This window comes from Periplaneta americana, chromosome 8 (genome assembly GCF_040183065.1).
Source record: "Periplaneta americana isolate PAMFEO1 chromosome 8, P.americana_PAMFEO1_priV1, whole genome shotgun sequence".
In the NCBI taxonomy this organism is placed as follows: domain Eukaryota; kingdom Metazoa; phylum Arthropoda; class Insecta; order Blattodea; family Blattidae; genus Periplaneta; species Periplaneta americana.
Genome location: NC_091124.1, coordinates 187,646,379 through 187,671,495, shown reverse-complemented (window position 1 = coordinate 187,671,495; position 25,117 = coordinate 187,646,379). Strand labels below are relative to the sequence as shown.

General features: G+C 36.4%; 1 protein-coding gene across 11 annotated transcripts in view; it reads left to right on the top strand.

The window, feature by feature from the left end:
• Positions 1 to 24,861, top strand: part of LOC138705289 (DNA-directed RNA polymerase I subunit RPA1-like) — a 191,616-nt gene extending 166,755 nt beyond the window's left edge. For 10 of the 11 annotated variants that reach the window (XM_069834147.1, XM_069834140.1, XM_069834137.1 and 7 more), the window contains 6 exons: positions 3,916 to 4,040; positions 10,432 to 10,563; positions 11,021 to 11,179; positions 19,346 to 19,456; positions 19,559 to 19,751; positions 24,655 to 24,861. In XM_069834147.1, coding sequence (XP_069690248.1) covers positions 3,916 to 4,040; positions 10,432 to 10,563; positions 11,021 to 11,179; positions 19,346 to 19,456; positions 19,559 to 19,751; positions 24,655 to 24,767 — 833 coding nt within the window. In that variant the 3' untranslated portion in view covers positions 24,768 to 24,861. Of the gene's footprint in view, positions 1 to 3,915; positions 4,041 to 10,431; positions 10,564 to 11,020; positions 11,180 to 19,345; positions 19,457 to 19,558; positions 19,752 to 24,654 lie in introns of those variants that run through there. The other variant, XM_069834148.1, reaches the window with a different exon arrangement.
• Positions 24,862 to 25,117: the final 256 nt, after the last annotated feature.

Here is a 25,117-nt window from a genome sequence, read left to right as displayed (position 1 = left end):
TTACAAAGAAAGACTCAACAGTTCTTCAGAATAGCTCCAAAGAAATATCTTCTATCTGCACTAAATAATCTGTTTGTTTTGAGTTAAATTAAATTATGTTTTATTTAACGATGCTCGCAACTGCCCAGGTTATATCAGCATCGCCGGTGTGCCGGAATAATGTCCCGCAGGAGTTCTTTTACATGCCGCTAAATCTAGTGACATGAGCCTGTCGCATTTAAGCACACTTAAATGCCATCGACCTGGGCCGGGATCGAACCCGATGATGGTGGTGGTGGTGGTGGTGGTGGTGGTGGTAGTGGTGGTATCTGTTGCCCAGGCACTTGGAAGTTCTCCATTCGCCTTCTAGCTTCCCAGAATAATTTAGAGTCCGAATCCAAAAGATTTGATGCCAAAACTGGACATTTTCGTAAATGTTCTTGATTCATCTAAGAGTCTTCTAGGTTACACAGGATGCATTTCGGTGAACAAAAATTCCAATTTTAAACAGATGTGCTGCTTAACAGTCATGGCCAGTTAGCATTCGAAATTTTGCTACTGCATCATGTTGAGGAGAATCAGGTATAAATGTTCTTTCTCAGTAAGCAATACTGAACAAGATTTATTATTACTGTTTTCTTGAAATTTCTTTAGAATTTTGTTTTGAAATTGTGTTTATGAAGAATTTGACACTGTGATAAGTGAGCTAGGATTTATATGTACTATGAGTTAAGAACAACGCCGAGTATTGTTGAGTCAATGTGATGCCTGTTAAGAAGGTTTTAAACCTGGTTGACAAGACTGGCAGCTTTTAAACCCCCCCTGTTTTGTAAGAGGATTAAAGACCCTTAGCGCTAACTAATGGAAGTACTGAATGACAAGAATGGCAAGTATGTGGAGTGGGGGGCATGGCTTTCTTGTTTATAAACTATACCGACTAAAAATATTGGCTATTACTACATACGAATCCTAGCTCTAGTGATAAGATATCTTTTTCAAGGATACTTGTAATATTTTAGTTCCTTTCTTTGCCAAACAATCTGCAATCTCATTGCCCATAATACCACAATGGGCAGGAATCCATTGCAGATACAGGTTTTATTTTGTTTTGCCTGTATGTGTATGAATGATTGAATTTCTGCGATTTTGGAATTTATAGGAATATTGATTGAAGCTATGACTTGGATTGCAGACATTGAGCCGCTAAATATAACAGCATTTTTGAACATATTAATTTGATAAATAAGTTGTGTTAATGCCCTGTTGATTTCTGCAATTTCTCATCAAAGTGAGTAGAAGGACTCCCTGTAGACAAATAAAAATTGAATAATTTGGAATATATCCCAGCCTCGGCTGGTTCATCATTTAGATATTTGCAGCCATCTGGAATGTATTTATAGTTTCAAGAGCAACTTGTTTTATTTATTAAAGTGTAGACGATTCTTCTTCTTCTTCTTCTTCTTCTTCTTCTTCTTCTTCTTCTTCTTCTTCTTCTTCTTCAAATCCTTAATAAATTTGTATTATAATTTATACTGTCACATTGTAATGGTGATTTATGTAATAGGGACTTTTCTGGTTTTAAATTAAAATTAAATATAAGTATAAGTTTCTGGATTGCCTCTACAAACCCATTTCGCGTTTTCAATTTTCTGAACCTGAATTGGTAGCTTGTCGAGTATGTGTCATGTGGTAACCTTACCATTCTTTCATGTTGCAACAGTGATCTTTTATGTATCTTCTCTTTTATGGGATAGTGCTTTGTTATTATTTGCATTGCTGTTACTGAGGTAGATTTAACTGCACCAGTAATTAATATCATAGCATTATCTTATGTCACTTCTAATTTGTCAATGTTTTTGTTGATGCTGTAAGTTAGTTTTCACGTTCATAAAGAATTTGTGGTTTTATATATGTTTTATAAGTTGTATTCAATACTGGTCTTGAACATCCCCACCTCACTCGCTGCCCAAGGGTGACTCTCTCTCACTACTGACTAACTGCTCCGAAGACTAACTCGAACTCAGGTCCACCTCACTCACTGCCCAAGGGTGACTCTCTCTACTACTGACTAACTGCTCCGAAGACTAACTCAAACTCAGGTCCACCTCACTCGCTGGCCAAGGCTGGCTCTCTCTCACTACTGACTAACTGCTCCGAAGACTAACTCGAACTCAGGTCCACCTCACTCACTGCCCAAGGGTGACTCTCTCTACTACTGACTAACTGCTCCGAAGACTAACTCAAACTCAGGTCCACCTCACTCGCTGGCCAAGGCTGGCTCTCTCTCACTACTGACTAACTGCTCCGAAGACTAACTCGAACTCAGGTCCACCTCACTCACTGCCCAAGGGTGACTCTCTCTACTACTGACTAACTGCTCCGAAGACTAACTCGAACTCAGGTCCACCTCACTCGCTGCCCAAGGGTGACTCTCTCTCACTACTGACTAACTGCTCCGAAGACTAACTCAAACTCAGGTCCACCTCACTCGCTGGCCAAGGCTGGCTCTCTCTCACTACTGACTAACTGCTCCGAAGACTAACTCGAACTCAGGTCCACCTCACTCACTGCCCAAGGGTGACTCTCTCTACTACTGACTAACTGCTCCGAAGACTAACTCGAACTCAGGTCCACTTCACTCGCTGGCCAAGGCTAACTCTCTCTACTACTGACTAACTGCTCTGAAGACTAACTCGAACTCAGGTCCACCTCACTCGCTGGCCAAGACTGGCTCTCTCTACTACTGACTAACTGCTCCGAAGACTAACTCGAACTCAGGTCCACCTCACTCGCTGGCCAACACTGGCTCTCTCTACTACTGACTAACTGCTCCGAAGACTAACTCGAACTCAGGTCCACCTCACTCGCTGGCCAAGGCTGGCTCTCTCTCACTACTGACTAACTGCTCCGAAGACTAACTCGAACTCAGGTCCACCTCACTCGCTGGCCAAGACTGGCTCTCTCTGCTACTGACTTAACTGCTCCGAAGACTAACTCAAACTCAGGTCCACCTCACTCGCTGGCCAAGGCTGACTCTCTCTACTACTGACTAACTGCTCCGAAGACTAACTCGAACTCAGGTCCACCTCACTCGCTGCCAAGGCTGACTCCCCTCTCGCTACTGATTCACACACACTGGCTTCCGTCGGCACCCGCGGTTTTATTTATTTATCACGATTTTCTGGAATGTTCTGTGTCGCGTGTTCCACTTTCCCACGCCTTCCTTCTCCCGAGATGCGGCCAGACACAACTAGAATGTTCGGCCTGCCACGACAATAAATTAAAATCAATAGTGTTGAAACTAATCAAATCTTTGATAATTTTACCAGTATCATTCCAGTCATTATATTCTACAGTATCAAAATTGGTATTAAAGTCTCCTAATAAGACAGTCTTGTTATGGATATCGAGTGATTCTTTCTGTAATTTCTTCTGCGGGGGTTATATACACAGAACACCTTTATATGGTTGTTATGTTTCCAAACATCTATTTTAACTATTTCACTTTTATCTTTTTCTTAGATATTCTTTACAATATTAATTTAGAGGTAATTTTTTGTGTGTTTCAACAAATATCCCACTGGCCACTTGTCTAGATTTTGGAAGCATATTAATTGTGTAATCTTTTATCTCATAGTGTTTTATATTAATTTCTGATAATATATTAGCCTCTACTATACAAAAGAGTCGAGTTTTTCATAATTTAATATTTTCGACAATTCTGTTTTCTTCATCTAACTTAGGCCACCCGCATTCCATTGCAATATATTAAGGCTTCTTCCAGCTCCCAACCGGAGATCTGGCCCAAATACAGAAATGCAAAGGGCCAGCAGGACCAGAGAAATTAATGTGAGAATAAACCATATCGTATCATATATCATGTTATATCATATCATAATAATATACATAATACGTAGTTCCACAACTATTTTACAGTTGAAAATGAAGAGGCTGAAAATGATGAAAATGAAGATGAAATTAAGATAAAGAGAGAATATTCAAATGAATGGGAACATGGAAGTGATAATGAACAAGAAGATCATGAATTGTTCTCCGATGCAGTAAGTATAATTAATTTCCATATACATATGTGGGTATTTATGTCTATGCTCAGTGCAAGCTCCATAACTGAGGTTTTCTGCATATAGAAGCAGTTTTCATTTTGTGCTTATGTTGTACATACTTCAAATTATTTTGCTCTGTAGCTGAGAATATCGGTAATTGAGATTTCATGTTATCTCAAAGCATTTTACATTAAATCTTGAAATGTGTGAATATTGTATCAAGCAGAAGTACAGAATAATTGTACAGGTATGTCCGTCAAAATCACAATACTATAATTAGCAAAATATTACAACATTTACAGTTATAAACATTTTCGGCATAAGCTGCCATCTTCAGAACACCTAACAATACAAGAATATGAATACTTCGTGTGGAAACATTATACATGTTGATTACATATTAAAATATTTAAAACTAGATTGTATATGAACATGGACACATAAAATGAATGTTGCTGAATGATAAAATAAAATTACATGATTCAAATATACAGGGCATATCAAAAGTCCGGTAACACTTTCAATATTTTATTACACAAAAACTACTAATGATAGCACTTTCAAACACACGTAATTTAAAGTCAAACTCTCAAAGTTCTGTTTACACCTTACAGAGATTCAATGTGTGAACCACGAGTGCCTCGGCAGATGTCCAAACGATAATGAAACTCTTCCAATACCCTTTTCAACATATCCTCTGTGACCGTGGCAGCAGCTTCTCGAATTCTGGTTTTTAGTTCCTCTAAATCACATGGCAAAGGCGGTACAAACACAGTTTAAAGTCAAACTCTCAAAGTTCTGTTTACACCTTACAGAGATTCAATGTGTGAACCACAAGTGACTCGGCAGATGTCCAAACGATAATCAAACTCTTCCCATACCCTTTTCAACATATCCTCTGTGACCGTGGCAGCAGCTTCTCGAATTCTGGTTTTTAGTTCCTCTAAATCACTTGGCAAAGGCAGTACAAACACAGTTTAAAGTCAAACTCTCAAAGTTCTGTTTACACCTTACAGAGATTCAATGTGTGAACCACAAGTGACTCGGCAGATGTCCAAACGATAATCAAACTCTTCCCATACCCTTTTCAACATATCCTCTGTGACCGTGGCAGCAGCTTCTCGAATTCTGGTTTTTAGTTCCTCTAAATCACTTGGCAAAGGCGGTACAAACACAGTTTAAAGTCAAACTCTCAAAGTTCTGTTTACACCTTACAGAGATTCAATGTGTGAACCACAAGTGACTCGGCAGATGTCCAAACGATAATCAAACTCTTCCCACACCCTTTTCAACATATCCTCTGTGACCGTGGCAGCAGCTTCTCGAATTCTGGTTTTTAGTTCCTCTAAATCACTTGGCAAAGGCAGTACAAACACACGGTCCTTTAGGTACCCCCATAGAAAAAAAGTCACATGCAGTCATATCGGGTGACCTTGGTGGCCATGTCATGAAACATCTGTCCCTTACTCCAGCACGTCCTATCCAACGATCAGACATCTCCGTATTCAGGTAAGCACGAACTGCGTTGTGGAAATGTGGCGGAGCTCCAGCTTGCTGAAAGATAAAATCGTCATCGAGATCTTGTCTAAGTTGAGGCACCAACCATTGCTCCAACATGTCCAGATATGAATGTCCAGTCACAGTAGCCTCGATGAAGAAGAAAGGTCCGTACAGTTTTCGTTGTGACAACGTGCAGAAAACATACACCTTTGGTGAATCACGCTCATGTTCAATGATTCTGTGTACCCCAAACACGACAGTTGTGCTTGTTAATTTTCCAACTTGTATGGAATGTCGCTTCATCGCTGAAAATTAAGCAGCTGAATAAGTCGTCATCTGCTGCCTGTTGTTGTAGCTGGCAAGAAAACTCGTAGCGCTTGCGTTTGTCATCCTCATTTAGCATATGCAGAAGCTGCAGTGTGTATGCTTTCATAGCCAGCCTCCACACAGTCATTGAAGGAAGTTGAAGCTCACAGGACGCTCTATGCACTGATTTCCTTGGGCTCCTTACGAAAGCTTCTCTGACTTGCTCAACGCTCGCTTCACTCACCCTGGGACAGCCACTCCTCTTTTGCAGACACAAGCAACCCGTGGTTTCAAATTTACGATACCAATGGTAAATTACCTTCCTATTTGGTGCTTCTTTTCCATACTTGGTCCGGAATTTTCGTTGCACATCGGTAGCACTCTTGTTTGTATTAAATTGTAACACGCAGAAAGCTCGCTCAGCGCCAGTATTCGCCATTGTTGTAACTAACGCCAACTGTCGGTAAATTATGCAACTATGCAGTAGTATTTGAGAGTTTGACTTCAAACTGACATGTGTTTGAAAGTGCTATCATTTGTAGTTTTTGTGTAATAAAATATTGAAAGTGTTACCGGACTTTTGATATGCCCTGTTCTGTAGCAGATATCTGGTAACTCGAGTTCTCGACCACTGGTGATATATGAGTCACTGCTGGGTGACACTTCAACACAGTGTGAAATAAATATTTGAATTATCATAAAATATAAAAATATATACCTGCTTTCAAAGTTTCAAACAATGAACAGTTAAGTTAAATGATTTCAATAATATGTGACTTCAGTGACCCATTTTCTGTTGACGACACCTTGCCAGAATCCTTATTTGGTTGGCAACAGGAAATTAATATTCTATCATCTCAGAAAAGGCTGTAAAACTTTTTATGGTGTTCACAACTGCGTACTTTTGTGAATGTGGTTTTTTTCCTCTAATTTATTTTAAAAGTAAGTACAGGAATAAGTTGAATGTTGAACCTGATTTAAGACTGAAATTAACTCAATTGAAACCTGGCATAAGAAGTTCTGTTCTGCTAACAAGCACGACCTTCACACTGAAACTGTGTTTGTTTATTTTAGTTAGCATCAGCAGGGATACTACGTGTTTATGATGTAATTTTTTAGTATTTAATCATTTACCATTATGTAACAAGTAGGGCTAGACCTATATGCATTTTTCTGTGTATTTTATAGAGCATTCCATTGATTAAGTTCGAAGAGGGGCTGTTTCTTAATTAAACATGCCTAAATAAAGCAATTATTGGTATAGTAGCATAGGAAATGAAATTATGACGCTGAGAACAATACATGACATTTTCCCATAATAAATTTGGTTGGTGGTAGAGCTAATATCCTAAATTGAAAATAGTGATACATCGTTGGAAAAGGTTGGGAACCACTGCACTACAAGATATCAAGGTTTGAACAGTTGAGTCTTATAATACTAGTATACTTCCTAGAAAAATAAGAAATAGAACATATGAGAATCAAAATCTTTGTGATAATAATCCTCTTGTTATGCATATAACTTTAATATATTAAATTAAACCAAACATGTTGTGGCCTTGTGTCTTCCACTGTAGCAACCCGATTACGATCCCATCTGAGACGTAAAGAAATTTGTGGTGGACAAAGCAGGTGCAAGGGGGTTCCCCCCATTTTCCCTCATAATTATCACCATTCCACCAATACTCAACAGTCACCCTCACTCTGCGAGGTCCAAAACAAGACTTCCAGAGCAAATAAAAAACAGCTGAAAGTTGTATAGATCCAGAAATAAAATTTGGGCCATCTAATTTTACCAAGTTGCAGATGTGCAGTAAACAAGAGCGCCTAAATGTATGCTACTTGTGGACAGTGTTGCGAAGCTTGTTGTCTACATAGAGGAGGACAGCTACCAAGACTCGGCCCAGTTTTTAATTCCGTATCTGTACACATTCACCTCTGCTGAGGCAGCCAGCATTTGGCTGGCAGGCCTTTGCCCTCATAGGCTGTCACATCTATGTTATACTGCACGATATTATACAGAGTGTATGCAAATTGGTGTCAAATATTTTGGGGACATATTATATTATATAGATGCTCAGGAATTCCTTTCTTTTTTAATATCATCCACAATTTTGATATGATTAGCAGAACAAAATTGTGGATGATATTAAAAAAGAAAGGAATTCCTGAGCATCTAATAAGGGTGATACAAAGTATGTACAAAAATACAAAAATCAAAATGAATATCAACAAGATTACCACCAACTTGCGAGAAGTTAACCAAGGGGTCAGACAAAGGTGTCCCTTATCACCTACTCTTTTTAATTTGTACCTAGACGAAGCCGTAAGAGAATGGCAAAACAATTTAAAAACACATTATTTTATAGATAATATAATTTTAGATTACTTACTTTTCGCAGACAACCAGTTGGTGTTGGCTGATTCTGAAGACAATCTACAGAGAGCAGTCCATCTGTTAAGAATTGTTGCTAATAACTACAATCTAAAAATATCACACAGGAAAACTAAAGTATTTGGCTTCTGCGGAAATAATACAATAAGAACTAAAATTGTAATAGAGGATAAGATGATTGAACAAGTAAATTCTTTTACTTACCTTGGATGCGATCTCTCTTACATATCCTCCACAGACGTAGAAAACAAGTTAAATAAATTTTTAAGACTTATTGGTACAATTAAACGTACACTCATAAATAAAGTCGACAGAAAAACTGTACTCAAATTTTACAAGACACTGGCAATTCCGACATTGTTATGTGGTTCAGAAACGTGGATTCTGACTAGAGCCCAACAGAGAAGAATTGAGACTCTTAAGGCCACTAGCAGGATTTAGACTGCAGGACCATAAGAGAAACGAAGATATACGTCGAGAACTGAATATCGAGAGTGTAATAACTATAATTGAAAAATATAGAAATAATTGTACGACCATATAACAAGAATGCCCAACGACAGGATACCTTTCAGAACATGGTGTTATAGACCTACACGAAGAAGACGAGTGGGAAGACCAAAGAGACGTTGGAGAGACCAGTTTGATGGATAAAATTCTGGAGGCGGAACAGGCTATCGGCCTAAACCTTGAAGTTATTGATGATGATGATTATATTCCTAACAACAAAACATTGAAAAACTTTCATATAAACATAGTCCTGAAAATGCTTAATTTCAGACTTAATGCTAACAAACTCACAATAAAAGTGATACTATTAAGCAACTTGTTTAAAAAATACTTATTACGAAAATTGCTCAAAGTGGCCTCATCCTGCATTCCATGTTTTGAAAACATCTGGAGTGTTTCTTATTTGTTCAAATGTATTTAGCATTAGGTACAGGAGTTGCACAGACTATGGATTTCAAATGTCCCTAGAGATAGAAAAGCATTGGATTTGAATCTGGTGACATCCCAACAATTCACCAATGTGGACCCACCACTCTGGATAGTCTCTGATGAGCTAAGTGGTCTATGCTTTTCGGCACTAGCGACATCTATGAGCACACTTGTAAAGTCAGGACAAATAACGACATGTTAACCCATTTATGCCCATAATTTTTTCTTGTTGAATATTTTCATAATTTTCGCACCGCCACATGAAACTGAAATGGAAGTTAATTATTGTGCTGCAGGCTCCTTTGATTCTTCTAGTATACACAGCAATGAAATAAAAGTTAATTTTGTAATTCATTCCTTTGCATTTTTGCAGAACAATAATTAATGCAGATATGGCCCTGCCATTGGACAAAAAAGAAATTCTTTGTGTTTTTATATTAAAAATTTAAATGTTGTTGTTGTTTTCTAATGCCAGGCGTTTGACAATAAAGTCATTTGACCTCTTGCACTCCAATATTTTTCAAAGATATTATCATGGTCAGCCACTGAAGCACAGATTTTGAGGTGTTCCGAATCGATTTCTTGGTTTGAGTTGCACAATGGGCAATTAGGGGACTGATATATTCCTAATTCTATGCAGGTGTTTGGCCAAACAATCATGGCCTGTTGCCAATCTAAATGCAGCTACAGACGATTTACGTGGTAAATCGGGAATTAACTGTGGATTATGATGAAGAGAGTTCCATTTTTTCCCTTGGGATTGTGTTATCAAATTTTGTTTGTTGAAGTCTAAGTATGTAGATTTAATAAATCTTTTCACAGAGTAATACGTAGATTTAGTAACAGGTCTGTAAGTAGCAGTGCTGCCCTTCTTTGCTAAAGCATCCACATTCTCGTTTCCCAGGATTCCACAATGGGATGGTATCCATTGGAATACAATTCTTTTATTGAGTGATATTAATTGAGAGAGCATTTTAGTTATTTAAATGTAAAATACCATCAGAGCAAGACATTCATTAATGTTAATATATATTACATTACATTACATTACATTATAACTTGGTTTTGATGCATGTATTTTTTCGTATGTTTATTGTTTTCTTAGAAATTAGTGTTTTATATTTGCATGTGACACTTTCATTCTTTAAACATAAACAATAGATTATATAAGAAAGACTATTAAAAAACAAATTACAATATATCTTTACAAGCAATATGAAAATAGCATTTCATGTCTCTTTGCTCAAGTTTAGAGAGAGAGAGGCCAAAATATCAGCTGAATATGAGGCCAGACGAAAGGCAGTAGTCTACTCAATATCTAGTGTGACTGACTATGATTATGACTCTGAAGAGGAACTCTGGTGTAAAGTGAAGTTTGCTGTAAGTATTACATTTGTTTTATTCAATTAATATTGCTATTGTCATTATTCTGACATCTCTGAATAATATCTGTTTTTGAAAAGGGACTTTAAAATAAAGAATTATCTATCATATAAAAAAATGTAACAGAAAAATTGTTTGAAAATTTTCTATATGAATACCAGAATGGAAAAACATTGCGACTTTTTTTCCTAATACAGTATTTAATAGAAACAAGTTTCACGTACTCTGTTTTATACTGTAGCGAACTCTGTTGCTTGAAAATGGAAGTACAACCTGCAGTATAGGCAGTAGAATCTAGGAGGTTGTTGAAAAAACGCATGAAGTGTTTTTTATGTTCCTGTAAAACTTCAAATTTGGTGCTTGCAAGTTTTTTCCACTCAGCTGTTCATATGTAATTCTTAGATAATAATGTAAATTTTATTTCAGCCAATTGTAATGAATTTATTCTTTGCAGTTACCAGTGAAATACAAAAGAATTGATTTAACAAACCTGTTGACTGAAGTTTCTGAGAAGTCCGTCATATGGGAAGTGCCCCTAATTAAGCGTGCAATCACATATGTGAATCAAGAAACTCAACGGCTTACTTTGAAGACTGAGGGAATAAATTTTCAGGTACTGTAAAAATTGTAGTGATGTTTATGAGATATGCTTAAATTAGGAAATTTGTGTGTTTTTCAAATGACATATTGAGTTAAAGATAGAATTGACGTATTTTCCTTTAATAATCGTGCTTCTCCTGGTTGAGTGTTAGAGGAGGCCGTCTGGCCTTAACTCTGCCAGGTTAAATAAATCATTATTATTATTATTATTATTATTATTATTATTATTACTATTATTATTATTATTATTATTATTATTATTATTATTATTATTATTATTATTATTACTACTACTACTACTACTATTATTGTTATGTGTCCGACTTCTCCCCTTTCCAGCTATGCAGTAAAGTGCATTCAAATGCTTCCAAGAGGCCTTATCGTTGTTTAGATGTCTTATTGTTAACATCACGAGGCTGGAGATCAATCCATTCTTCTCGAAATGTAACATCAAAGGTTCATACGTATTATAACAGGCACTAATTTCTTCGAATTGGTCATTATTTTTACTCATATATGATTTATTTTAGACATCTTGATACTAGTTTTATTTACCTATTTAATTATTTTATAGTGTAAATTCTTCGTTAACTTTCTTCTACTATTTCTTTAATTGCCTTCACATCCTGGCATTGTTTTGTAGACCACTTGATGTCCGTCCTGCTTTAAGGTTTATGTGATAGTGCTTTTTCATTGTTCTTGTTAAGTGGCATTTTTTTTTTCACATGAGACAACCACTAGTCTTGTATTGGATTCTCTTTTCATTCAAGGGTTTTCTTTCAGGAAAGGAATACAAGTAAAAATAAATAATATATCTTACTTAAATAATATATTAGATTCTGCAATGAAATAATACTGACAACATCAGACAACACATTTTACACATACTTGATAAAATATGAGGCGCGTCCATAAAGTAACTTTCCCACTCTCGCACAGCTGACATACCATATGTTGCGCGAAGTGACTGCGTTTACATGATAGAGTAATGTCCTGGCATGGCGCATGTGCTAGCGGAACTTCCCGAGTGCTCTCAGTAGCTTCGTTGCATTGGTTGAAGATGGACGTTCCTATTCCAGCCCCTCCACGTGAAGTGCGGCCAGTGATAAAGTTTTTGAATGCACAGGGCATAGCGCCGATTGAAATTGATCGTCAGCTGTGCCAGGTCTATGAGCAAGCAGATGGTGCGTTGCTGCTGTAGACAATTCTCAGCAGGACGCCAAAATGTGCATGACGAGGAGTGCAGTGGGAGGCCAACCATCATCACAGACGACCTTGTGGAGCAACGCACCATCTGCTTGCTCATGACGTTAGGCCCATAGACCTGGCACAGCTGACGATCAATTTCAATCGGTGCTATGCCCTGTGCATTCAAAACTTTATCACTGACCGCACTTAACATGCAGTGGGAGCTGGAATAGGAATGTCCATCTTCCACCAATGCAACGAAGCTACTGAGAGCACTCGGGAAGTTCCGCTAGCGCATGCGCCATGCCAGGACATTACTCTATCACGTACACGCAGTCGCTTCGCACAACATATGGTTTGCTAGCTGTGGGCCGAGTGGGAAAGTTACTTTATGGATGCGCCTCATAGCACTGAAATACAAATTTAAAATCTCAACTGAAAAACAAATGTAATAGTTTTCAGTGGCAATTATCTAGTTAGTAGTAATAAATTATGACATAGTGAAACAAGTAGCAAATTTAAATTCCTTGGAAAAAAAGAAATCCTTTAATTATTATAAACATAATTTTGTTTTAAATTTTGGCCCTCCAGGTTGGGGGTTGAGGCGATAGGCCAGCTTGCTATTCATTATAAAATAATATTCTGCTAAACAGCCCAAAGTGAGTATAATTACTTACGGAGCAGAAGTTTGGCCACTAACAGAAAGAACAAATATTTATTTGTCCAATGGCTAGTACATGATATTTACTATCACTGACTGAGCGAAAAACAAGAAAGTGCTGAACAAAACTACGGATTAAGTAATTAAAAACATTTGGGCTCTGGCTTCCCAGTAGCGGTCGACTTCCTTGGAGGATTTCAGAGCAAGGCATTTTGCAAGATGTTGTCTATCCATGTCTTCCTGTTGATGGCACAAAATGCACCCTGGACAACGCTTTGCGGCAAAATGGTCTATAATAAGGCAAAGAAAATGAGAAAGCCAACCAACTGTCCTTTTAAGGATTACTCTGAACAAAAAATGAATATAGACGATACAATTTTGGACTACATTAAAATGAAACAATTACAATGGTATGTCCACCTAAAAGGGATGAAAGAGCAACAACTACAGGAAGCATACTGGAATGGATAACTCAAGGAAAGCACAAGAGAGAGAGACCAAAAACAACTTGGAGGGATGGTATAAGGCAACATTTCCCAACGACCCCCTGTAGGGTCGTGTAAAGAGTTGAGGGGGTCGCGAGATGTTTTAGAAAATAAAGCAGAAATGCCTTATTAACACATTTATGTTGTATTCAGAAACAAAATTAACATAAAAATAAAGTTAAAAAATCCATGTTGAATCTTTCGTACACTACTTTTAACACTTGAATATAAATAATTGATTAAATGGCGATCTTACTCGTGTTAATTATGTAAGCATGTGCGGCTTACAACTGTTTCGATGCTTCTTCACACCATCCTCAGAGTCTAAGAGTTAAAAAAGTTTCAGTAGTTAAGTATAGCTAAAGTAAAAAATAATTAATGCTGTAAATGTGTCTGTTTTTGAGAAAGTAGCTTCTCAAGTCTTCGCTCTGTATTCAATATTCACCCAATTGTATCATTTCCAATTTCAAGGAGATTTCTCACTTTTGTTTTGATGGAAATCATAGAATGGAAACTTATTGTGCATAAATACGAGTTTGCAAATTTATAAAAAAATTATACTTTTAACCTTCCATCAGTAAGCACATATTTTAATAAGTTTTTTTTTTTTTTTTCCCCCAGCCAGTTGAATGCAGCTGTCAGAAACGGATTCAGTATCTATCTGTCACTGTCATGATTGTTTTGAGTTTCTTCCGGAAGATATTAAAAGAACTGTTGTTTGAAATTGTGCAAAGTCAGCTGTATGTCCACAAAAACTAACTAAGAATTTGTCGTGTCATACGATATATAGCTAAATTTTCCTCGAGTTCTTTTCTTTAATGCACTGGAATGAATAAATGTTCTTTTTGTCCAGTAATGTCTACCAGAAAACAAGTTTCTTTATAAATCCGTCGATTTTATCTCTGGCTGTTATGCTAAAATCTTGGCTTCGCAAACTACTATTTCAAGTGTTATCAGTGTAACAGAAAAGAAGGCCAGTCTAAGAAGCGAAAAGAATTGAAATAGTACATTATGATACAAGTTTGGAATGTGCTTTTTACAAAATCGAGGCAAAGTCTGAAAAATGAGCAGAGCGAGTTCACGAGTTTTTCAGTTTCCGAGATTTTGTAATGCACTTCACAGACTGTGTTGTTCAGCACTTTTTGCACGTTCAGATTTTTAAAATTGCAAATACAATATATTTGTATTTTGCATTGAAAATTTAGAGCATTATTATTCCAAAGTCTTCACAAAACTGCACTGTAATTGCAACTAAGTAACGAAAAGTGCACTGTAATGGGTCTATTTCAGTATAGTTTTGTTATGAAGAATGGTTTCCCTAGCAACAAGTTTTTGTGTGAGAATTCTAACTTTCAAGGCCTAACAACAATAGCTGTAACACGATCGTGCAAAAAATAGGTTTGCATATTGCAATTTCTCGTCTTGCAGGTATTGACACATTAAAAGTTGGGTGTGTCTCTGGTTTTGAGTAATTATCGTTGTTCACGATCTTACTGGAATTTGTATTTTTCAAATGGGTTAATTACTGGTATGATAAAGGGGGGATGGGGGTCGCAAAAGAATGTCTCACCCAAAAGTAGGTCGCACCTTTAAAAAGTTTGCGAACCACTGGTATTAGGTGTGCTATGCTAGAACTATATCTGGAGGAGGATCAGTGGAACAGCAGATGGGTAATCAGAAGATGTGATTAACATTGTAACAACCAGTATATGTGAGTGTATATAATTTTGGAAATAAACTCTCAGAATTCCAGTTCATCTGTGGAACAATAAAAGCATTACGGTATCTAAGAAAATACAAAAACAGACTCTATTAAAATGTTATAAAATCACAGCTATACTAGTTCTACATTGCATCTGTGATAGCTGGGTGTTGAGAATTAAAGGTTGAAAACAACTACAATCAGCAGAAAAGAAGTTGAAAGATGTATGTGCATTCCTGGCCCGAATATTAAAAAAATAAATAAATGGGGACTTTCAATAACTGTCCTTCAGAATCGAGTACAGAGCTGCACGAAAGAATGGAATGATTACATCCTAAGATGAACAAGACAAGAATCCCAAGAGCAGTCTTGGACTACATCCCTAGAGAAGAGATCAGGGCGCACAAAAAAAAAAAAAAGACAGAGAGAGGATTGTCATCCCAACTGTTCTAAATCTGGACAGACATATTGTCTGTTCTGTGTAGATAGAGCTGGGATTTTTATGTAGTATCACTTAGCAAAATATGTAGTGAAAAACAGTGAAATATGTTGTAAAATATGTAAAATGAGAAAAATATGTAATATCACATATTTAATACAAACTTATTATTTTGTTAGTTACAACACTCAAAACACGTTTATACATTAAATTTTGTAGCACAGTGAACAATAATGTATTCTTCTATGTTCTCTGGGGTCATTGAAAGACATTTGTCACTCAGAATGTTCTTATATGCAGAGAAAGATCTTTCTACGTCACATGATGTAGCTGGAGCAAATTTTAGGAGAGGAATTTTACCTGGAGAAATGTCCTTGGGTGGATCAACATCATCTCCATTTGGAATTCGGCACACGCTGTAAAATGTTAAATATGCGGGGTTTCTTTTCAAAACTTTGCAATTTACTCATTACACTTGCAACAGTTTCTCCATGCACAGCACTTAGCATCCTCTATGACATCAATAGATGGATTTGAACCTACAAACCTCGGTTCAGTGGCAAGCATGTTAATCACTAGACCACTGAGGACGACTATTGGAGGGTGATACTCGTATAATGATAGATTTTAATTTTACATCTTGAATCTTCTATGCAAACTTTAATCATACATAATTGTTAGGGATCCTCAAATTTCTTGAGAGACAAAGGTATAAATTCTTGAGTAAAATAATTAAATTCTTGGGTGAAAAGGAAAATTCTTGGGTTCTGTGATCATCTATACCTGAATTAAAAGAGCTCAGTATGGCAACAGGTATTGTTTACTGTTCTAATAGTATGCAAGGGGAAAAAGAAATAGTAGCTTTCCATGCACTCGCTTATTGCACAGCATTATAATATTATCTCCAGACCTCTTCATTCCATCTTGCGAGAATTGTTTGATCCGTTCATCTAAACTGAGTTTTGGTGGCATAATGAATGTACTACATCAATCTTCTCCTTATACTGCTGGAATGGAACTGGAGTGCGTGGAGATATGGAGATAATGGGCGTGCGAGCCGAGATGTAGTTTTATACATTTGGGTATTCTCGTATGTTTTTGTTACACCATCATGAAAATAGCGCTCACGTTCAGGTATTCACGGATATCGTCATTACATCACCAACGGAATGGTCAGCGCTAATTTGCTTGGGTCAGTGTGGCATTTTATCTATATTGGCGTGATACTTTGTTAATAGCGGCAACATATTTGTTTTGGTACTTCCAATACAAACCTCTCAGTAGCATACAAATTCCAGGAAATCATTCCAAAAATGATCCTCCATACATTCTTAAGTTAGATGCCATGGAACTACTCTGCAGCACATAAATAAGTATCACCTTCAAATTTATACAGATGGATCTCTAAATAATAATGGGACATCAGGAGCAGGGTATTATATTCCAAAATATCAAGAAAGTTATTTCATCCTCCTCCAGTCTTGACACTGAATATGCTAGCTATTGATGCTGCTCTTCAGTGTGTTACTCAAATTTCTGAAAAATCTATTTGCATACTTACAGACTCCAAGGGGGCTACATTTAATATAATCAAATATGTAGCAAACCTATATATGCACATAGAATTATTCCAATTCAGAAACAACTAAGTAAACTAAAAGAACTCCAAAAGGAAATAACATTTCAATGGATACCTAGTCACTGTGGTATACCTGGAAATGAGAAAGTCGATAACAGGCAACATATTTGCAACTAACACCTCTTCAAGTGATATCTCTATCCAATGCCTTTGCTTCAGTAAAGTATCATTTTACAAACCTATGGATCAACAATTGGCTCTATTCTGATAAAGGAAAAATTTTACAGTCTGTACAAAAGAAACCAAATGACCTGGAAATTTACAAAAACTTGCCCAGACATGTTCAAACTTTTTTAACAAAAGCCAGAACAGGTCACATTGTTACAAAATTGTACCTACACCGATTTGACATTTGTCTGTGGTGTAATAATCATGATGAATATCTGGAACACATTCTTCTGTACTGTCCATCCATAAACCACAAAAGAAGTAAATTAAAATCATCAGTACCAGTTGCAGAAGACACAGCCCTGCAGTATATATTGACTACACCCCAACTCTGGCTACTAGCAACAGGCATCTATAATGAACACCGATCAAAATACCCCTCATTTCTCGTGAAAAACAACAACTGAATAGACTACAGTGGACTATATTGGACTTTATGTTGTCAGCAAACAGCTGGATACATTAAGAAGATTGATTGATTGATTGAGTGATTGATTGAATGATTTGTTAATAAATTGCTGATTGTAGGGGTGGGGGAGAAGAAATAGTGTGGGGAAGTAATGACTTTAATTTATGATTTTTTGCTAGTGCTATTCAATTTCTCGAGTAAAAGTAGAAATTCGCTGATAGAGACAAATTTTAAAAAAATCGCGGGTACTTCATGTGTTGAAATACATGTAAATATATTACAAATTACTTAAAAATGCGTGTCCCATCATTTTGCAATGTTTTTAAATTTTCGCGAGTTGCGAAATTTGAGTGTCTCTAATAATTGTGAGAGGCACCATATTCATACAGAGCTGTCCAAATAAAATTTATTTAATGCTGCTGTAAGCTCTACCAGAGTCAGTAAATAAGAGATGGTTATTTATACACTACGAGGAAATTTTATTGTAAAATATTTTGAATCATATTGTTTGAAAGTGCATATAAGAAAGACAATATGTCCACCTCTGTGGAGTAATGGATGGGCAGATATTAAAAAATTCGATGGCTTTCTTCATATTATCTTTTTTATGATACTTCATCACCTGCTATGGTTATCTAGCATCTGAGTGAAGTGAAGATGATAATGCCAGCGAAATGGATCCAAGGTTACCCAACATTTGCTCTTAATGGGTTGAGGGAAAACCCTGGAAAAAACGAGTGGGCCCTGGTTCAAATCCCAGTTGGAACAAGTTACCTGATTGAGGTTTTTTCCAGAGTTTTCCCTCAACCCATTAAGAGCAAATGCTGGGTGACCTTGGATTCATTTCGCTGGCATTATCATCTTCACTTCACTCAGATGCTAGACAACCATAGAAGATGATGAAGCATGGTAAAAAATGATAATATGAAGAAAGCCATCGAATTTTTTAATATTTGCCCATCCATTTCAACATGTATTCCTGCAAGAGGAAGGCTGGTCATATAGGTAAATATTTAACAAAAAAATGACATGTGAGATTACAGTTCACTACAGCAAACCTGAATGACACAAATTAGCAACTCTGTTTAATATGTATGGAACATTTAGATTTAGTATAGGATTGATGTTTCGTGAAAGTAATATAGTATACTAATTTCATTTTACTTTTCACACTGATATTAATGATAATTTTATCGAGAGATTATGAAATGCTGGCAGGGAGATGAGAAATATTTCGAGAAAACCTGCCCCAACACTGCTTTTACCTACCGTAAGTTCTGCTTGAACTCGGTGCTGGGATTTGTGCTCAGGTTTCCAGTACGAAGATCTGACGGTCTTAACCATCTGTTAACATTTTATCAGATATTTCAGATTGGTACCGTAATACGAGTATTGTAATGTACTGAGGTTATATTTATTACAAGCAAAAAAGTCGTAGTTTTTCCTAACTGATTACTGATTTTGTACGATAATGTTTTTAATTTTCAGGAAATGTATAAATTTCATAAACTTCTTGATCTCAACCGACTCTATACAAATGATGTCCACAAAATGGCAGAGACTTTCGGAATAGAAGCAGCTAGAAGAGTAATAGTTAAGGTACGCAAATTGAAATAGCTTAGTTTATTTTTCTGTATTTTTTTTTCCAAAAAATAAATAATGTTGTTATACTCTGTTGTTAAATTGTATATTTATTTTAAGGAAATCCAAGATGTGTTCCAAGTGTATGGCATCACTGTTGATCCACGACACTTACTTCTGGTGGCAGACTACATGACTGTCAGTGGGAAATATGATCCATTCAGCAGAAAAGAAATGGAACATAATGTGTCTCCTCTGCAGCAAATGTCTTTTGAGGCGTCGGTGAACTTTCTGAGAAGGGCTGTGACACGAGGCAAGCCAATATTTTAATACCCATTACAGTTCATCTATACATTCCTACACTTTTGGAGTGAAATAATGTAACGTCTGAGTTATTTCTGTGGGTCATTATTTCATTGTTCTTACGCTTTCCTGCAATATTTGCTGCTTTAAATCGTATTCTATGGTGAATAGAATGTAAAACTTCACTTTAATATTTCCCCCTTTAGCTTTCCTTCCCTTAAATCTTTCCCTGACACTCCTCACCCCTCCTAATTCCCTGAAAAGTGTTAAAGGGATTTGGGTATATGTGTATTATTATTATTATTATTATTATTATTATTATTATTATTATTATTGTTGTTGTTTTTTTTTACAAAGTCATAGTTTTCTTATTCATAAAATTTACTTCGGACCTAATCAAGAGCAAGAAATAAATTTTCAAGAACCACATGAAAAAGAAACGTGTTACAATGCTCAGAAGTACAGTAATTAGCTCATGTTTACAGTATAACCTCGATTATTCGTCACCCTATTAACTGATCAGCAGATTATCCAACACACACTCTCTCTCACCCTCGCACCCTATCCCTTCCCCTCCCCCGCCCTCCCTCTCCCCTCTCCCTCCATCCTCCCCTCTCTCTTTCCCCCCTACTACCAAAAAAAAAAAAAGAATGGGTTAGTATGACATATTTCGGTAAAGTTTCTAACCAAGTCAGTAATTTAAAAAAAAACCATGGCATTGGCATAGCTTTCTGCTCAAATAACAAATTAAATACAGTAGAATCTCTATTATCCGTGGTAATGAAGGGGGTGGAATGAACGGTTAATCGAAAAAATCGGATAATCCGTACCATATAAGGTTTTCATAAATTAAGTGCATAGATTAATACAGTTTCGGAATTTCCTCTGTGGTCTTCTGTTTTAACATTCTAGATAACAGATAAGACGTTCACTAATTTAAGCAGTGGCATAGCGTCAATGTAAGCTAAAAAGCTTAGCTTCCCCAGTTAATAATAATTTCATAATAAACCTGCAGTTTATGGAGAAAATGATTTATTAATTTTAATAGAATTTATATTTATGTGTTAAATATTGTGATGCGGCAGCTCAGGATGATTTGTGATGCAGCAGTAAACAAGAAGCCTTCACACACCAGCTTTCAAGCAGACTGGTTTCTTCTGTTAATCCACCCCGCAGATTTTCCTCCCCTTTCTAACTAAACTCCCTGGTCGCAAGGCTCGCAAGAAGCTAGCTTTGACATTGAAAATAAGTAGTTTCCGAGTTATCCCTTTTCGTCAATTGTGTTCAGTTGAAGTGTTAGTGTGCATTGTGGCTGATATAATAAATAATGAGCGAAATAACAGTTCCTGACACTAATTTACTTGAATTTTTTTAAGACAATTCTATTATCAAGAGTGACTTATGAACAAAAGTGTGATTTAGAAAACAAATGACCGACTCCCTTGCTGGCAATGGAGGACACAACCAAAAGACAGACGCATACTTACGTAATGATACTAATATTGTGATTTCTCTAAGTATGACAGGGAGTGAGCTAATGTTATACGTATACGTGTCTATTTGTTAGAGATATGTGTAAACCGTGAAATCATATTTTACTACGTATCATTTGAGATCATGCCTTATTGGTGTTACTTACGATGTTCCAACCAATCTTCTACTGCTAACTTGACATTGACTACTATTTATTTTAAGGCTATATTTTTGTAATACGTTTTCTCATATTGCATGAAAGACAACTTGAGTTAGCTTCCCCTGCTCAAAATTTCATGCTACGCCACTGAATTTAAGTCTGATTTTCAACGACAAAACTCCTTATGACTGTTGTCTGTAAAAAGATAGGAATAGTAGGCCTACAGGTCTCATGTTGTAGATTTACATACTTTATACACTTTATATATATTTTTTCATTAAATCGTGCACAGTTGTAATTCCTATTTCTTATTCTGATGCGAGATGAACCACAGTTTCTCTTTTTACAAACCATTAAATTACTTGTACTTTTTTCGTAGTACAACACGTTTTCTTTTGACACCTGTAGAAAACATTTTGCATAAAAGTTAGACAGTACGGCCCCTTTAAGAGTAGACCATACTGTATAAGGGTAAAGGTTTGTAAAGAAAACACTCTGCAGAAAAAATTCGTACTAATATAATGTGCATACAGTACTTCATATTTTTTCTACATCAAAAAAAAAAAAAGAGCGAGAGAGAGAGTCAGTCGGATAATCCATCAATTAATAGGGTGACGGATAATCGAGGTTCTACTGTAACATCATTCCAGATAAGCTCAACACCAGTGATAAAATCAAAGTGGAGGCATATACATGTTGTAATGCAAGAACTGCTCACATAAATACATTGGCCAGACTCGTAGAAACTTTAGAACAAGGTACAGCGAACATGTTGCCGACTTTAAGCATAACAGGAGAAAGTCTAAGTTCGGCACCCATCTGATGGAGTGAGGCCATGAATTAACCAATATAAATGAGGCTTTGCACATTATTCTCCCTAGCACATACATCAATGCAGCCGAAGACTTTCATATAGCCTTTTCGTCTCGTTTCTCTTATCTATACTCTAACCACGACGTAAATACCAGATCACTTATCTGTGGCACGCTAAATATACCTCTTCATAGAACATCTTGTTATTCCTCATCTTTTACAATATCCACCTCGCGTCAATGGAATTCCTTGTCACAAAGTATTAGGGGCTGCAAGACAACAAACACCTTTAAGAACAGCTTAAAAGATAACCTTATTAGCATTTCACTCCAATCATACTGATTTAAAATATTACTGACTACACTGTTGCTTTTTTTCTTTAGACATCATCCTGATTGTGCTGCATTTTCAAAATTGTCTCATAATAATCTCTTTCTATTATCTAACATAATTTGAAATATATTAACATTCTATGTATTTTAGTTTAATTCTGCTACCCAGTTTATTTCAGTGTTTAATTAATAGTTCATAGTATTTTGTTGTTTAATTCGTAAATAACTCTTGTATACATGTAACTCTCATCTAAATCAAATTGTTGAATTCTTTGTAAGTTCATGCATATGTATATACACTTTTTGCTGGTTGTGTGGAAGAGAAGGCCTTACGGCCTTAACTCTGCCAGCTAAAATAAATCATTATTATTATTATTATTATTATAGCCTGGGCATCTAATTTAGGCATATCGCTTTTGAATGAACAAGGTCCCAATCTGCGTATCCCACTTTTCAATCTGAATACACAACCCACGTGCCTGCTTGTCAGCCTATAACCAACCTCCCCCCCCCCTTCCACCGTCAGCTGTTACCTAAGCTTAGTAATACCTGTTACGAAGCGCACCCAACAGTTGGCTCTCTACCATCATAGACTTCGGAAGCACCGTTACTACACACACGATTGTAAGTTTGTTCATTTATTATAACCCAAGATAACGCTGTTTAGACATATTAATAATTATTTTATAACTTATTAAACCCCGCTTAAATCATTTCCTAAACATTACTCAGATTAATAGCAACTGTTCCGTCCATAATTCGGTACGCGAAGCTTGTAACCAGATATTATATTAATGTTATTATATTAAGCTTGTATAGGATTCAACATTGTTATTAGTTTGTAATTTCCTATTATGCATGTATTATTTTGGTCCACATTTTATTCCGTATTACAGTTGAATTGTCTCCATTCAAGACAACATACTGGAGCCTTTGTCTGAGATGGTTCAGCAAATTATAATCAGAACAACATTTTCTATTTTAATATTTTATTGATCACAGCTTATATAAGCTTTTATCCTATTTTAACTACTTTTTAATCACTTTGGAGTTCATAATTGTTTATAGCAGAGGCTCATAACTTGCTTATTGCTCACATTGTATCACATAACACGTATGTACCAACCCTTATTTATATATATTATTTTAATGTACCGAAGTACATATGATATTTCCATGCAGATATTCTGCGTCATCATACGATGAAAGAGTAATGGAACGGAGAAAAATTCTCTCCGGCGCTGGGATTTGAACCCGGGTTTTCAGCTCTACATGCTGATGCTTTATCCACTAAGCCACACTGGACGGCGCTTATTCCGTCGGATCCTGGCCAACTAGTCACTCATATCGAGTGCACCTCAGCACATGTGTGGACTTCGGTCATGCGTTCATAGACATCTATGACGTAGTGCAGAGGGCGGCCACTAGAGGGAACCCAAGAGTTGGAGCTTAATCTGAGACGATTCTAACCGGCATCGGAGTTGTATCCGGTGTGGCTTAGTGGATAAAGCATCAGCACGTAGAGCTGAAAACCCGGGTTCAAATCCCGGCGCTGGAGAGAATTTTTCTCCGTTCCATTACTCTTTCATCGTTCTTATTTATATGTTTTCTCAGGCATAATTTTCTGAAGATGGCTCCTTGGAGCCGAAAATGTTCAAGCTAATAAAATGTGACAAATAACTTTATTATTTGGTGTGTGGATAAGCTTCGGGGCTTCCACCGCGTTGTTTTGGTGTTGGTGGCTGTAGAATCCCCGAAGCTTATCCACACACCATGTACACCAGCCGCAGAAGCCTGCGCGAAAACTTTATTATTTGTTATGTAGATAAGCATAGACGGATCCAATTCACTGTATTAGCTTATCGGTTCTCATCATGTCTCTTAAATTTTATGATATGGATTAACCATTTAGTCACTCCCTTCATTAGCACGGATAATAGAGTTCTGCTGTATCTCTATCTGAAGTACAAAGTGGGCCTACCAATTATTAACCATCATAATCTGTTAATAGTTTCTACAATTAATTATTTCCTTGATTATCATCAGTACTAGAGGTTACTGTATTGTACTGATGTTTTTACCACATACAGTATATTAATGTTAGTTGTATAATTATGAATACTTTCATTTTGCAGGAAAACGAGATGACTTGCAGTCGCCTACAAGCCGTCTGATGGTTGGACAGCCAGTGATGGGTGGAACAGGGATGTTCAATCTGTTCCTGAAGTATTCCTTTTCACAGTTTTGAAGAGGATTGAAATGTGTAATTAAAGTAAAAGAATGGAACTTTGTATTTAACAGAATACTGTAATTGTAATAAATAAAAAAAAGTACAGCTACAATTTTATAATGTCTTACTTCCGATTATCCAAGACGATAAATGAGCTGCATAATTATTGACAAATCGTGAGGAATTCATTAAGACATGTTGAAAGTTATAAGAATGATTACACCACTCTGCATTTCAGAACTGAATTCGAAAATAATCTCCATTTTTCCCCATCACGTCAGGTTTTCAGACAATTCATGAATAACTAGAAATGAAATTATAGCTTTGTGAAACGTCATAAAAATTATTTTCAACAAGACTTTTGTGAG